Here is a 14,863-nt window from a genome sequence, read left to right as displayed (position 1 = left end):
TTCTGCCACCAACTTCCCCTCTCTGTTTCCTCATCCATAAAATGACAATAATGATAGCACTGACCTCTGGTTACGAAAATGCCATGAGGTCATGAATGTCAAGTGCACAGCGCTTGATGCAGGTTATCATTATTGGGACATAAATCACACGCTTAGTGCTGCAAATAACGCCTTTGGCCCACAAGCAGTTCCCTTCCCTTCCATCCCTGACTTCCTGGATGAGGTCCACCTGTCTTGAAGCCTCCACTTCTCCTCCTGTGAAATGAAGTTGAGCATTCTGACATAAATATATCATAGACATCCCTCTTCACCTCCTGCCACAAACAAACTGGAAGGAACCTGACAGTGGATGTGCAAGGGAAGAAGGATTTTTATTCTCAAATGGGAGGTTGGACGTAGCCTACAACATGTTCCTTTACTCCTCCCTCTCCTCAGACCCCAAGAGCAACTCGAGAGCTTCGAGGGCTCCCTTGCTTGGGGAAAGGGTTGGAGGATGCTCTGAGGCTGACTGAGTGGAAAGAAGAAACTGGGAGGCAGTGGATTCAGGTCACAGATAGAGCGGGCTCCAAAGGTGGCTCAGTGGTGGTATGACCTGTTTGATGGGGCCAGGGCTCTGGGGCAAGTCACATCACCTCTTTGAGCCTCAGTTTGTCCATCTGCAAAATGGCAGCAGCTCTCATATCATCAGTAACAGCTAAGAAGACTGAGGTAATTGACTTCCGACTTCGTGACAAGACGCCTGGTACACTCCGAGTTCTGCTTGTTTCCAAGTGCTGGTAGTTTTCTCGGGTTTACTTTTTTGTGTCTTGATGACTTTCTCTTGCCCCTTGACCACCTGCTCAGAAGTGTCTTCAGTGTATGTCCCAGCTCCAGGACGGATGGCTGGAGGGTCTTCTGGGAAGATGAAGGGGCCTCAAGCTCAGAGGCTCAGGCAGCAGCGGGCGTCGTTATGTTGAGCTCCTGGCGGACGAACCAGGCCCTCGAGTGCGGCATCCAACTGCGGAGCAGGCAGAGCAGGCGGGAGCCCCACGGGTAGAAGACCCCAGAGGCACGCGTGGCGCCCCCACGGATTACGGCCAGGGCTGCCTTGGGCCCTGGGGCCGCCCTGACCCTCGTGATGCCCCTGGGGAAGGGAGGGTGTGATGGGGACTGCGGCTGGGGCTGAGCAGCCCGGCCACAGCCCTTCCCAGGGTAGCCTGGCCCCGCCTCGCGTCCTGGGCCTCACCTGACTCCTTCGGCGGCTGAGGCACGGTCTCGGAGACCCAGAACGCACATGGTAATGGCCACGTTCACTTCCTGCACGTCCAGCTCCCGCCGGAGAGAACTGAAAAAGCTGTCCAGCGCGAACTTGGCTGCCGAGTAGGGGCTGGAGAAGGAAGTGGGCACCCGGCCTGGGGGTGCAGGAGGGCAGTGGCTGAGCGGCTGAAGCCTTCCTGCCCGCTCCAGGCTCGCCTGCATCAGCCCTTGTTGCTTCCCCACGCCCCGCCCCACGTACACGCACCGAGCAATGAGGACACCACCACCAGAGAGCCCTTGCTGTCAGTCAGGCTTGGCAGCGCCGAAGAAGTCAATTGCACGTAACTTAGGAAGTTCACCTAGAGGTGGCGACTACGAGTCACCGGGCGGAGGAGGAATCCAAGCCCAGACGAGGAAGGGGTGAAGGCCTTGGTAGGTAGGTATGGGCTTGAGGACTGGGACTGCGTTCCAACGAGACTGTGGGAGCATTGACCGGGGAACTGAGCCAAGGCCAAGAGGGCGGAGCCTAGACCCAGGAAAGGCGGGGTCTGGAGCCCCGAGGGGCAGGGCCTGATGGGAACAGGGAGACAGCGGAGTCTGGTGGGAGGGCGGGGCCAGGGCCAGGAGGGGGCGGAGCAGGGACCGGGGAGGGGCGGAGTACCTGCATGAGCCAACGTGTCGACTGGGAGCTGCGGACCCGCGTGCCTGCTGGGGCGGCGCCGAGGTGGTTCAGCACCAGGTAGTCCAGACCTCCTGGCCCGGAGAGGCCCGTCAGCCTGGAGCTAGTCCTTGAGGCTCCGTAACCCCCGGCCCTATGAGACACCGCCCCGAGCCCTGACCCCTGAACTAGCGAAGCTCCGGCCAGAGCTTGGAGTCAGTGAGTTCTGACCCAGGTAGTGCTACAACTAAGACCAAAGAGAACCCGTTCTACTCCCTAACCGGGCTTCAACCCTCATTCAATGGGCCGGGACCAGAGCTCCACCCACTGGATGCCATGAGGCTCCACCCCTAGTCACGCCCCCGGAGCCATAAATCTCCACCCTCAGACGGATGTTACTACCACACCCCCGCCCCAATTTGGGTCTTGCCCCTAAAGCCTAGAACAAAGTCCCAGACTCCAGGCCCCGCCCCTCACCCAGCTTGTCCAGCGCAAACTGCACCACGCGCTCGGGCACCTCAGGGGAGGCCATGTCCGCAGCGATGTAGAAGACCTTGGGAGCGCCCAGCTTCCGGCAGTTCCCTACCACCTGGGGGGGCCAGAGCTGCCCGTGGGCCCCTCCACCCCAGCGGGTCCCCCTCCACCTGTCGGCTCCATGAGGGCCCCAGCCTGAAGCCTCCCCTCCCCTTCAGTGAGCCTCGGGTTCCATTTAACATCATCCCCAAAGCTTTAACACTGGGATGGCAATCTGGCAGCTCACGGGCCAGAATGGGGGACATTTTTGCTTGTTCAACAATCAAAAATTTAAAACTCAGGAGATTTCAAATAAATCTTGAGGTTGCTGGCCTCTTGAAGTTTTGGAAGGTTTGTCCCCAGATGTATATTTCCTTGAAGCAATACTGGGCTGTTGCTAAGAAATGTCTACCCACCTTTCTTTTGTCCTTGAGAACCCAAGCTATCAGCACAGCCTTCGTTCACTATCATTACTCTCCTTCAGTGAGGAAAACTCCTCGCTTTACATCTTACTGCTTCAGTCCCACACCAGAACCCAGGAGAAGGTACTTTTCTTGTCTCTGACTTGCAAATAAGGACTAAGGCTCAGAGAGATTAGGTGACTTGCCCAAGGTCACACAGGAAGCCCGGATGCTTGCAGGGGTTCAAACTCAATCCGTTCCCCACTCCCCACCCCTACTTGAGATGGAGTGTCTCACCTGCTGCAGCAGAGCTTCGGTGTGGGCAGTGAGCACTAGGTGGGAGCCCAGGCGCGCGTAGTGATACGCCAGCTCTTCCCCTATGCCGGCACTGACTCCGGTCAGTAGTACACGGGCTCCGTGGAGGCTGGCTGGCGGTGAGCAGGGGTGGTCAGCTTGGGGCATGGACAGGATAGACAGACCACCCCTCCCTCCCCCACACCCAGGCACTTACCTGGGTCAAAGTTGTCATCCCAGTAATAGGCAAAGAACAGGGCTCCCAGCCCTGTAAGGAGCAGCACCTTCATGGCCCTCCCTGGGTCTGCAGTGGGAGAGAGGGTGGCCACACAGGCCTGGCCCAGAGTTAAACCCCAGTCACACCCATTTCCCCAATGGTGTCTTTGTTCGCATAGCAAGTGATGACGCCCCCAGCCCTGGCCCTGGCCCCTTTTTTCTGTCCCCATAGCCACAACCTGGTCCAGGTCATCATCCAGCTCACCTGAGCCACTACAGCAATCTTCTTACCTGCTGAAAACCCTGCCTGTTTCACTTAGTACAAAAGGTGAGTGACCAGAAAGACCCTGCTTGGATCAGCCCCTCTCATTCACTCTGCTTGGCCACACTAGCCTCGTCACTGATCACAGGAACCAGCCAGTCACCGGCCTCAGGGCCTGGGCACCGGCTGTTCCCTCTGCAAGGATGCTCTTCCCAAGTACAACTCAGTGGCTCTCTCTTTCAAGTCTCGCGGCAACCACCACCTCCTCAGAGGGCACTTGCCTGGCCTCCTTCTCTACAGCACCTCTCTTCCTGTTCCTCACCTCTAGAACATTCATCTCCTTCTCAGCACTTGTCATCCCCTGAAATGATCTTGATGATTTATTACCTGTTCAGGCTCCCTCTCTCCCCTTAGACTCACTTCCATGAGGGCAGAATGGAAAAGGAAACCTGCTTCTGTTTTTTTTTGTTTTTTTTTTTTAATGTTTTGGCCACCTGCCATGCCGCATGTGGGATCTTCGCTCCCCGACCAGGGATAGAATCCAAGCCCCCTGCAGGGGAAGTGCAGAGTCTTAAACCCTAGACTACTAGGGAAGTCCCTGTTTTGCTCACTTTTGGATCTTCAGTGCCCCAAACCGCCAGACTTGTAGCAGGTGCTCAACAGATAGACTGATCCAGAGTGATATGAGGAATGTGGGAGATGAGAAGTGGGGGAGCCCAGAAAGACAACTCTATCTGGAGACACCCAGAAGGAAGTGGACACTCAGGACTGGCTTGGATACGGAGGTGTCCATGTCATCAGGGTTAAGATGTGACTTCAGCTGTGGGAGTCGATTTACTTGTATCTCAGTAGAAGGCATAAGAGAGAAAAGCCAGCTAGTTAAAGTTCAGGTGGTCATGGGTTTCCCCTGAAAAGGTCCCAGGCCTGTTCCATCTTGGGGTTTCTATCCTCTGAACTGCATGGGGCAAAGATTACAGAGCATAGGGATCTGTGTCCAAAAAATGTGGCATGTGTCTTGCTGCTTCAAACTCTTCCAGGGTTCACCACTTCCCCGAATGGAGACCCAGCAGGTCTGGCCCCTGCCTCCTTGTCCATCCTCAACTCCTCCACTTCCCATCCATAAATCTATCAATCCTCAGAGAAGTGAACTCCTCGCCTTAACCCAATTATGCCAGCATCCCCTCAGCAAAGAACGCTCTCCCACCTCTCCCCACTTCCAGGGAAAGCCTTGAAGCCCCTCAGCTCAACCCTCTCCTCAACCAGGCCCTGATCACAGCAGCCCCGCAGGGGTTACCTGGCAAGCTGGGTGGGAGGGCGGGGAGCGGGGTGAATGGATGAATGGGTGGATAGAAATAGCTAGGTTGTGATGGGGAAGAAAAAGGGAGAACCCAGCTCCTCGCAGAACCCACTGGCCTCCTGACATCGCTGGGCCTCAGTTTCTCCTCTAGACAAAGGGGGCTTGCGACCCATTTGCACGTTCCCAACCGCGCATTCACTCACTCAGGTTTGTTTCTCCCAACGTTCAGAGGGGCCGGGGTCCGGGCTTAGGAGCCACGCGCGCGCCCCTCCACCCTCACTTCACGGCCGTGTCCGCGGGGCTCGGACCGCGCCCCGCCGCGTAGGGTCTGAGTCACATGACTCCGAACCCCCCACCTCGGGGGAGGGGCTAGAGTGTGTGTGTGTAGGGGGGAACTCAGCTCCAGGCGTTGCCAGGCAACAGTCTCCTGCCTAGCTCCTTCCCTGACCCCACCCCTTAGGGAAGCCCCAACCCGACCGGATCACGTGACCAAATCCCCCGCCTATCAGACAATTCCGCCCTCGTGTTGCCGTGACAACCGGCAGGCAAACACTCTTCCTAGGCCTGAGCCCTTAGTCCCTCGCGCGGGTGGATCTCCTGGGTGTGGCTCTCCTTCAGGCCTCACTTAAGACACCTGATTTCTATTTCCCTCACGTCACCAGGGCCGTGCCTCGCCCGACTGCATTTCCCAGGAGGCTTGGCAGCTAGAAGAACCGGCCGGCGCCTCACGGGAAGTGCCGACTACTTTTCCCAGACAGCCTTGCGGTGGCCGGCCCTTGAGGACTAATCTTCGCGGAGACGTTTTTTGCAGTCGGACCGCAGCGCATCTTTGGTTTCTCGGAGCCGAGACTCCGACTCCCGGAAGCCTTTGCGGCTGACAAGAGACTACGCGTCCCAGAGGCCCCTGCGGCGCCGCAACCGGAAGCTGCGGGCGAACCGAGTGTCCTTGCGCGCGGAGCAGAGCGATCATGGTACCCCGAGTTTGGTCGCTGATGAGGTTCGTGGGGTCACCGGGCGGGCCTCAAGCCCCCGAAGATGTTCCCTTCTGCGGGCACCCGACATCTGGTTTGCTCCCCGATCGCCTTTTTGCTGCCCGTAGTGTCAGGTCTCCCGTGTCTATTCAGACAGGGTGGAGCTTCTCCACTTCCTGCTTCCTAGAGAGTCCTTGCCTTCTCACTCGGTATCCTAGAGCCCTCGGAGTCTCAGTTGCCGGCTCTGTAATATGGGAGTGCCGCACGCATTTGTTGCGAAGTTAAATGGACACTTAGAAACCTCCCGCGAGTTCCTCTCGGAGCATTCCACGGGAACTGGAAGGTAGAAGATGGTCAGACGTCTTAAGCCTTAACTTCCCTGGCCTCTGCAGATCTCGAGTGACACCGTCCCTCTCCATGCTTCAGTGTACCGGTTAAATGGCGCTGAATATTCCTGCACGCTCTAAATTAAGTGCTGTGTGTCAGGCCCGCCTCTGAGCTCCCAAGATGCTCCGCGCTTCCCCCTTTAGCTGCCTGGCTTCAGGTGTGTCCCTCTTTGGACTGTGGGCACCCTTCCCCTAGGAGTCTAACCCCACCCCCACCCTTGCAGGCCTAGACCTGGGAGGTGGCCAGCAGTGTCTGTTGAGCTACTGTGGTTCCTTTCTCTGCCTGCAGGTTCCTCATCAAGGGCAGTGTGGCTGGGGGTGCTGTCTACCTGGTGTACGACCAGGAGCTGCTGGGGTCCAGTGACAAGAGTCAGGCGGTCCTTCAGAAAGCCGAGGAGGTGGTCCCCAATGCCGTGTACCAGTTCAGCCAGTACGTGTGCGAGCAGACAGGCCTGAAGTTACCGCAGGTACCCTGAGCTGGTATTGAGGCTGTGCCTGGGAGGGAGCAGGGGTGACAGCTTTGTGATGGCCTTTAATCCTGGGTCCTTCAGCCCTGCTTGGCATCCTCGGCACCGGATGCTGCTCTCCTGGCCTGTGAGGGAGGCTGGGCCGGCCAGGACTTCCTTTCACCAGCCCCTTCTCCCCTTCTCTCCCCAGCTCCCAGCCCCTCCAAAGTTTAACTTTCACATCCGCGACTCTTGGAATTCAGGTAGGCGCTGGTCCATCTGCAGGCAGGGGAGGGGCCCCAGATACCTCCCATATTCCTTCCTGGCCATTCCTTTTCATCACTAGCTTTCCTGCTCTTTGTACAACCCCCCTCCCCAAGAGCTAAAAGAGACAAGGGGGTGGAGATTCCAGGGAGTGGGGAGCAATTTGTGACCTCCATCTGTTTCCCTGTGTGGAACTGACAGCTGGTAGAGGTGCCTCTAAAAGTCTCTGCTCAAAGTGCCTGGCTCTTCCTCCCCACAGGCATCATCACCATGATGTCAGCCCTGTCCGTGGCCCCCTCCAAGGCCTGGGAGTACTCCAAGGAGGGCTGGGAATACCTGAAGGAGCAAACCAAGTAGCCCGTTAGAGAAGCTGTCTGCCCCAGGCGGGAACAGGGGCAGGGGCGCCACAAACACCAGACTGGGACCCAACTGGGCAGCTCCTGGCCTTGCTGGCCCAATAAAGGACTTGGAAGTGTTTCTCAATCCATGTGCTGGAGCCCCGGGAAATGGGCTTTTGGCTCCTGGGGGCCTGACCTTGATCGAAGGCCAAGGTCTACTCCTTTGTTACCTGGACCCTGCCCACCAGTGGGCCCTCGACCTGGTATGGGGAGTGGGAACAGACCATAGCCCTTGGGCTCAGGGTTCAGAACATGCTGAGGGCCCATCTGGGTCTGGGGTCTCCTTGGGTTTTGGAGGGCTGAGCACAGGGTGGGGCAGTCTGGGGGGCAAGGGCTGATCCACACGGCTGGCAGTGCCCACAGCTGCTGTTTCTCCTCCCTGCTCAGCTCCCTGATCCATGTCTAGTCAAGTCCTTGCCCTCACCCCGTGCCCACTCTCATTCCCCCCTCTCCCCATGACCTGAGGGTTGCTGCTCCCCTGGGAAGCCTTCTCTGACACCCCATGCCTACTCTGGGCCAGCTGCCTGGTGACCCACATGTCTTTCGACCCAGCTGGAGCTCTGGGGATGCTCCCTTGAGATGCTCCCTGTGAGGTCCCCAGCACCCAGCCACAGAAGTCATCCCACCACGGTGGCAGCAAGAGAAGAGCTCTGCCCCTGACAAGGTAGGAGGTGGGTGTGGGTGGGAGCCAGCCGCTGGCCTGCGAAGCCACCCTGGGAGCAGGGAGCAGGCGTGGGTAACAACTGGCACCCTGAGCTGGCGCAGGATTGTCTGTCCCCAAGAGTTCTTGGGTTCATGTCACTCTAGGGGATGGAGCTCACTCAGGACTGTGAGCCAGGAGGGGAGAGCAGGGTTACACATGAGGGAGGCAGAGATGAGAGGCCAGGGTGTCTCCTAGGCTTACCTGAGCATAGGAAACTGCACCTGCACGTCTGTCCATGCATTCAGCCAGGAATGGGTGGGGAGGGCTGTGCGCTTGGGAAAGGGGAGCCCTACGTGACCTGTGCCACCCTGGTCATGATCTGACAGCCTGGAGACTGGGGCTGCTCTTGACCTCTCTGTGCCCTTGTCGTCAGACCCAGATTCCTCTCCTTTGACTTGTATTTGTTGCCAGTGACCAGCTCCCTGCTGGCCCCACCTCTGGGACCACCCCCTCCATCTGCTCCCCATAGGTCATGTCTGATGACATTATGGACCTTGCTTACACGACTGTGGCTCCCCAACCCCTGTAAGACTCCTCAGAGGGGCCCCACCTCCCCTGTCCCAGGACATACCGGAAGCCCTCAGTTCCCAGAACACAGCTGCCTTTCCTCTGTTGTGTGGCCCCTCACTGAGCTGTCTTTTCTCCTGGCTGACTCCTGTTCATCTGCCCCTGGCTTAGACGCCTTCTCCAGGAAGCCTCCCCTGCCCTCTTCCTCCAGTGCTCCTCAGTGCCCCGTCACAGGGCCCACCACCTCGGGGCACATTTCCTCAGCTCGGCATCACTGACATCCAGGAGGGATGAATCTTTGTTGGGGTCACCCCAGGCATGGTGTCCAGCAGTGTCCCTGCCTCCAACCCCCAAAATACCAGTGGTGCCTTACCCACCGATGTCTTCTGATGTTGCCAGCTGTCTTCAGGGGACACAACTGCCCTATGTGGCTGGAAGGCCAGCGTGGAAGGTATATAACGCTTCCTTCGGCACACTGTGGGGCCTGGGATCTGTTTTCTCTTTTCCAACTGCTAGAGGCCGCTGCCCCTTACCCCACCCTCACAGCCAGCAGGGTTGTCTTCCTCTGTCATGTCCCCATCTTGCCCCTCTGCCTCCGTTTCCCTTGTAAGGACACTTCCAGTAACAGGACCTGCCTGGGTGACTGCAGGTGCTCTCTTGTGTGAAGCTTCTTAACTGAGTCTTGTCTGCCAGGTCCCTCGTGCCCAGTCAATATGGAGAATTATGACAGGGATGTGCCTGGCCTGGTGGAGTGTATTCAGCCAACAGGTGAAAAGGCCTGTCCCGTGTCTGTCTTCCCTTGACTGTGGGCCTGGGGGCACAGGCCTAGTCAGCCTCGGTTGTTGGTACATCTTAACCTCCAGAGAGGGCCAGGCCAGACCCTATGAGTGTGAGAGATGGAGCAAAGAAGCAGTGGCTTCTGACCACTATTCCCCTAGGCAAGTGGAGTCGGGTGGCCCCAGCCCCATCCACAGACCCAGGGCCCCTGGAGACAAGGCACATAGTTGACCTAGGGAGGTGGCACTGCCCCATTACACACGGCCTTCTGCAGTAAAGCTGGCCACCCCTGGAGTCCAGGCAACCTTTGATCGCTGAACACACGTGTACCTTGTGTGGAGTGAGACCCCTCCCACCCCTCCATCCTGACAACTCCGCTTCCACTTGGGCCCTGCCCACCTGCTCAGGCCTACTTTTTCACCTGGTGTCCAAGAGCTCTTCTATTCCTGTCACAGAACACGTGGTCGTCTGTCGTTCACAGTAGGACACAATCTCACTAGAGGAGTCAGATTTCAGAGACAAAATGTAGGTGGTGGGAGCCAAGGTGCTGGGGAGTAAGTGCTTGATGGGGACAGAGTTGTAGTTTGGCAAGAGGAAGTTCTAGAATGGGCAGTGGGAACAGATGTATGACACAGAAAATACACACAATGCCACTGAATTATACCCTTAAATAGTTAAAATAATAAATTTCATGTGTATTTTTACCACACAAAACCCAGTTGAGGCAAGCATCTCATATATGGAGGCAGTATGTGGGCAATGGGAACAAACATTAGAGAGATGGATGGCTCAGATGCACAACCCAGACAGTCCTCTGAACTCCGGGCCTGGGCTCACGTTGGGCGTGCTGCTGGCCAAGTGCTTCTGGATAATCCAACAGTCCCTAAAAGCTGCCCCCTTCCATCCCCCTTCCCTGAAGGAAGAGCTGTGGCTTAACATCAATGAGTGTAATTTCATTTTAGGTAAAAAAAGACACAATACTTTAAATAAAGGGTACTGGAACAGAAACACATTTATTACAAAAAACCAAAAAAACAAAAACAAAAACAATTTCACATTGTGTTGAGCTACAATATGGCAGGAGATTAAAAAAAAATTATTGTACACAGTTTAAGGGAACTCTTAACAGAACATATTCTTGTTGCCACGTGACGCGTAACACAGGAGCCCAAGCACTTAATAGCGGCGAGTGAAGTGGGCATCGGTGGGTCTGCTCCCAAAGCCACCTCGCGGGATCACGTGGCCCCGAGAGGCGCCCCCAGGGGCAAAGCTGCCGCGCCTGGAACAAAGGCAGATTGTGTTTGTTTTCCCTCAGTGGGCTCTGCCCTGTGCCCAGTCTCTTTGGGGCTTTCTTCCCTCCGGGGTGGCACCACCAAGGGTCAGAGGTACACCCTGTGAGCAGCAGTGACACCCGCCAGAGCCTACAGGCAAAAACGAGACCAATGATGACAGTCCTTACCCGGACATGCCTCCCCGGTTCATCATGTGACCAGACATACTCCTCTCACCACCTGCAAAACAAGAAACCCCCTCCTCACACAGTGCCCTGGAGCACCGGACACGGAGCTGAGCACACAGGGCTCAGGCTCAGGGCTCCGGTCTGTCTTAAAACCCAGTCCCTCTGGTGGATATGTGAGCACTTGGGTCACACACACCCATGGGCCTCGCTAAGTCGACGCAGAGAGAGAGGCGCTATGGCACCCACAGCACCCCTCCCACCCACTCAGGAGCCCCCAGACCCACCCACCCACCCACCCAGTGCACAAAGAGCAAGGCCGAGTGGTGGGAAAAACAGAGTGCCTCTCCCACCCTCAGGAGCAGGGGCGCCTCTAGCTGCCTGGTGCTTCTGCACAGACGCTGCAACTGCTGAGAACAGGCCCTCACCTTGCCACCTCCTGTGGTCCCTGTCCATCAGGCCTCCGTCAGCAGCGCCCTGCCACGCTCGGTCCTCCTCTATCCTGCGGCCGTGGTCCCCCCACTCTCGTCTGCCCCTTGGAGAAAGACACCTCTGATTTGGATTGCCCCCATCTTGGCCTTCCAGGACAGCAACGACACTGGGTTTGGGAAGGTGGGTTTGGCATTTTGTGATCCCAGCCCTCTGAGCAATGGAGGGCTGCAGGGAATGGAACTGGCACTTGGTCCAAGGCTGTCCAGAGAGACTGGAAACAGCCTGGGCTGCAGAGCCTGCACTCAGCTTATCCCCAAGACCAGGAGTCCTCAGCTGGATACATCAATGTGAGGCCCTGGAGGGCATCATGGGACATGGGTCACAAACCTGGGTGGAGGAGGGAGCCCCCGTCCCTCGCTCATCCTCTTGTCAGAGCCATAGCCGCCCCAGCCATCACGGGAGTCGCGGCCATGGCGCTCTGGTCCTCCGTGGCGTTCAGGGTAATGCTGCATGTGAAAGGGCCAAGATGAAAGATTTTAGTACAACCCTGGATTCCACGGCCTCTGGGCAACAAGTTAATAATAACAAGGATGATGACTCAGACAGAAGCCCCTGTAGGTCTGAGAGAGTGCCAATAGGCACTGTACACACTGTTTGGGGTCTAGAGGCACACCACAGCCGCACCCTGGAAATCTGCTTACATCCTGGGCAGAAGTGCTCATGGAGCCCAAGACTGAATTAGGTGCTCCCTAACCAGAAGGCAGAGGTTCAGGCACCCATGGACCAAAGGGTGGAGGGCTCAAGTGGCTGACCCACAGCAGGAAATGATCACGATGTGTCAGGTGCCTGCATGCAGAATATAATCATGGAGTTACCAGGGATCAACAGCCTTTTGATTTCAGGAGGGCACTGTCTAATCAGATGACAGAAGCCATCCATGTTCAAGAGCAGCATGGCAGGACTGGACAGACACACGCAAGGCATCTTATTTAACACCCCCTGCTCCCTTACACAGCTGGAAAAACAGGCTCAGGAGGAGTGGGAGCACCAGGATGGGACCCTGCTCTGGATCCCAGAGTGGGACATGTAACCACCACGATGCTGCTCAACGTGTCCACCACAGAAAACCCAGGACACCAGGGGCACATTTAGCTGTGTGAGATGTACCTCTGGGAGGAGAGAATCAGGAATCGGGAGAGGGTCATGAACTGCTCCTGAGGTGGCAGGAAAGGCCTCAGGAGTTTGGCCACTCTCAGCCACGTTCTCAGGCTCGGAGGGAGGTGGACAGTGTATCAAGATCCTGTGGTCATAGACACCACCAACCCCGAGGGTGGCGACTCTGTCTGCTGAGTAACACCTTGACCACATCTTCCCTCATCTTTTGCATTCTCCAAGGAACCCACTAAAAGTCAAGGCTCTCTGGAGAAAAGTTTCTCTAGCTAAATGTTAAGAGAGAGAAAAAAAAAAAAGAGGAAAAACTGCACTTGTTATAATGTGTTAAAGCTGCTAAAGAAAAAATGTATGGGCAACCACTGACACTCCAGGTGCACCTGGAGCCCACACGAGGCGTCACATCTGGCCAGTACCATGGGTCTCACGGAACGTTCCAACAGACCCTGCCAGGTTCACGCAAAGCTCTCCAGCACATTAGTACCCATCCAGTCACAAAGACGTATAGAACCTCAAGGTCAAGGCTATACGAGGCTTCAGAATACCTGCTTGAATTCTGGGCCAGCACAAAGTACAAGCTATTCATTCACACTGTTGTTCCACACAGGCTGCAGGTGCCACACTCCCTTACTCCTTATCACTCTAACTTGGGTGGAGGAGGAAGCAGGCATGTCACAAAAAGAGAATCAACTGTACAGGGAAAACTGGCTAAAATCACAGCTTCTGACTTACCTGTCCTTCTCTTTCTCCCATGATTGATCTTGAACCTTCTCTCCTGAAAAAGACAATTCAAATGAAATCATGAGGAGGAACATAGGTTGGACAGATCCCTAAATGGAAAACATTTCCCGAATTGAACTCAGGTAATTCACACACACACTGACTGGTTCAACTGGTCTGGACACCTAGAAGCGCCACTTGAGATCTTCATTATGAATGAACAATGACAAAAAAAAAACAAAAAACAAAAACAACAAAAACAGGACAGGGAATGTCCCTGTGGTCCAGTGGTTAAAACTTAGCCTTTCAATGAAGAGGATGGGGGTTCCATCTCTGGTTGTGGAGCTAAGATCCCACATGCCATGGAGCAATAAAACCAAAACATAAAACAGATGATACACCATTATAACAAATTCAAGACTTTAAAAATGGTCCCCACACACACACAGAATAGAATGAACCAGGGCAAAAAAACCCCCACAACAAAAACCCCATGAATTAACTGGGCAGGGTGAGTGTCTGACCTGTCAACGGAGTGGTCAGGGTAGCGGCCCCGGTCCCTGTGGTCAAAGTCATGGAAGCGGTCCTGACGGTTGAAGTCAGAGTGGTAGCGCTCATCCAGGGCTGCCCGCTTAGCTTCCGGCCAGTAAACATCATCTCGCCTGGGGTGGGGGGTGGGGGGGCGGGAAGCAAGAAAGGAGGGCATACATTCCCCCTCCTTAATGGATGACCTCTGTGGAAGCTGGTAAACTAAACCCTCAACAGTCCAACTGCCCCATCACTTCAAAGAATGAGAACTAACTTTATCCATAGAGTCCATTCTCTGCTACTAGAGGTGAGAGTGCCTGGAGGGATGATGTGGAATGTGACTGAAAAGCTCCATTCTCTTATCCAATATACCTGAGTCCCCCAAAGAGAAAGCTCAGGTCTCCTTACAGGAGGGGATCAATGAAGTGGATGTCAGATCCCTTCTGGGAACTGCTCATGGTCACAAGGGTTGGCAAGTCTATGGGACAGTTAGTGCACTAACTGTCCTGCCCCATGCAGATTTGACTCAGGAGACACCCAGTGCAGAGGACTATTAGTAGCACTTGCAATGTACCTGTTCAAAACCGTTTGTATCACTGCAATGATTTCAAAGCCTGGAAAGTCTGTGTGTGTGTGTCTATCTGTGCTGGTACTCAAACCTAATGATCTAATAAGCATCACTTTCACCCACTGCTTCTCCAACAATCTTAAACCACCTCAGGTTTTCATATAAAGCACAGAATATCAAGTTGAGCTGTAGCAAATACTCGTATGCTTTTTTCCCCTTTGCTTCTTTTTAAACAAAAATCACTCATTAACAGGGTTCTGGGGAACATGGCACAGTTCTAAATGCCACGGGCCACCTTAGGGGTGGCAGTGAGCTATGGCATGGCTTACCGCCCATAGTCATAGGGCCTGCGGACGGCAGGCCGCCGCTCCTGCTCATAACGCAGCTCCTGCTGGCGCCGCAGCTCCTCGCGCTCGTGGTGGATGCGCTCCTGCTCGCGACGGCGCTCATGCTCCACCCGCCGGCGCTCCCGCTCCAGCCGCTCCCGCTCCATGCGCTCCCTCTCAAGGCGGTGTCTGTGGAAGGCCAGCCTCTCGCGGGCAATGAGCAGCTTCTTGCGTTCCTGCCGCTCCAGCTCTGCCTGCATGGACTGCTCACGCTCGCTATGCTCGCGCAACCTGCAAGCAAGAAGTAGAGGCTGCAGGGACCCCTGAGCTGCAG

General features: G+C 55.8%; 3 protein-coding genes across 17 annotated transcripts in view; 1 reads left to right on the top strand and 2 right to left on the bottom strand.

The window, feature by feature from the left end:
- HSD11B1L (hydroxysteroid 11-beta dehydrogenase 1 like) lies at positions 353-5,304 on the bottom strand. Of its 9 annotated transcripts, none has more exons than XM_005682511.2 (8): positions 5,081-5,304; positions 3,320-3,437; positions 3,106-3,236; positions 2,372-2,483; positions 1,898-1,989; positions 1,502-1,595; positions 1,226-1,391; positions 353-1,123 (listed from the first exon to the last, which is right to left on the bottom strand). In XM_005682511.2, exons 2-8 carry the CDS (start codon positions 3,390-3,392, stop codon positions 928-930), a joined length of 864 nt encoding a protein of 287 aa, XP_005682568.1. In that variant the 5' UTR covers positions 3,393-3,437; positions 5,081-5,304; the 3' UTR covers positions 353-927. The 9 variants fall into 9 exon arrangements, with proteins under 9 accessions (XP_005682568.1, XP_005682569.1, XP_017906399.1 ...); XM_005682512.3 differs by having other exon boundaries at positions 3,320-3,406; XM_018050910.1 differs by lacking the exon at positions 2,372-2,483 and having other exon boundaries at positions 3,106-3,232.
- Positions 5,387-7,431, top strand: C7H19orf70 (chromosome 7 C19orf70 homolog). 2 transcript variants are annotated; one of them, XM_005682516.3, is made up of 4 exons: positions 5,387-5,874; positions 6,524-6,701; positions 6,892-6,943; positions 7,204-7,431. In XM_005682516.3, exons 1-4 carry the CDS (start codon positions 5,846-5,848, stop codon positions 7,299-7,301), a joined length of 357 nt encoding a protein of 118 aa, XP_005682573.1. In that variant the 5' UTR covers positions 5,387-5,845; the 3' UTR covers positions 7,302-7,431. The 2 variants fall into 2 exon arrangements, with proteins under 2 accessions (XP_005682573.1, XP_017906400.1); XM_018050911.1 differs by lacking the exon at positions 5,387-5,874 and adding an exon at positions 6,011-6,191 and having other exon boundaries at positions 7,204-7,427.
- SAFB (scaffold attachment factor B) overlaps positions 10,317-14,863 on the bottom strand; it is a 60,834-nt gene continuing 56,287 nt past the window's right edge. For 2 of the 6 annotated variants that reach the window (XM_018050900.1, XM_018050903.1), the window contains 7 exons: positions 14,533-14,820; positions 13,632-13,769; positions 13,120-13,162; positions 11,605-11,723; positions 11,214-11,383; positions 10,789-10,840; positions 10,317-10,608 (listed from right to left, as the gene is read on the bottom strand). In XM_018050900.1, the coding sequence (XP_017906389.1) occupies positions 10,506-10,608; positions 10,789-10,840; positions 11,214-11,383; positions 11,605-11,723; positions 13,120-13,162; positions 13,632-13,769; positions 14,533-14,820 (913 nt within the window). In that variant the 3' untranslated portion in view covers positions 10,317-10,505. The remainder of the gene's footprint in view (positions 10,609-10,788; positions 10,841-11,213; positions 11,384-11,604; positions 11,724-13,119; positions 13,163-13,631; positions 13,770-14,532; positions 14,821-14,863) is intronic. The other 4 variants (XM_018050902.1, XM_018050905.1, XM_018050901.1 and 1 more) reach the window with 2 other exon arrangements.

Source organism: Capra hircus, chromosome 7, assembly GCF_001704415.2.
Source record: "Capra hircus breed San Clemente chromosome 7, ASM170441v1, whole genome shotgun sequence".
Lineage (NCBI taxonomy): Eukaryota > Metazoa > Chordata > Mammalia > Artiodactyla > Bovidae > Capra > Capra hircus.
Note: the sequence above shows the minus strand (reverse complement) of the source record. Positions and strands in the feature narration are given on the sequence as shown.

Bases quoted from the DNA above. Each gene is read 5' to 3' on its own strand.
- HSD11B1L (XM_013965251.2), bottom strand. From the start codon at position 3,548: ATGGGGACAGAAAAAAGGGGCCAGGGCCAGGGCTGGGGGCGTCATCAC. The intron at 2,484-3,105 runs GTGAGACACTCC...TGGCCCCCCCAG, and splicing joins CCGAAGCTCTGCTGCAGCAG to GTGGTAGGGAACTGCCGGAA. The intron at 1,392-1,501 runs GTGCGTGTACGT...CTGCACCCCCAG, and splicing joins GGTGGTGTCCTCATTGCTCG to GCCGGGTGCCCACTTCCTTC.
- C7H19orf70 (XM_018050911.1), top strand. From the start codon at position 6,100: ATGGGAGTGCCGCACGCATTTGTTGCGAAGTTAAATGGACACTTAGAA. The intron at 6,192-6,523 runs GTAGAAGATGGT...CTCTGCCTGCAG, and splicing joins CATTCCACGGGAACTGGAAG to GTTCCTCATCAAGGGCAGTG. The intron at 6,944-7,203 runs GTAGGCGCTGGT...TCCTCCCCACAG, and splicing joins CCGCGACTCTTGGAATTCAG to GCATCATCACCATGATGTCA.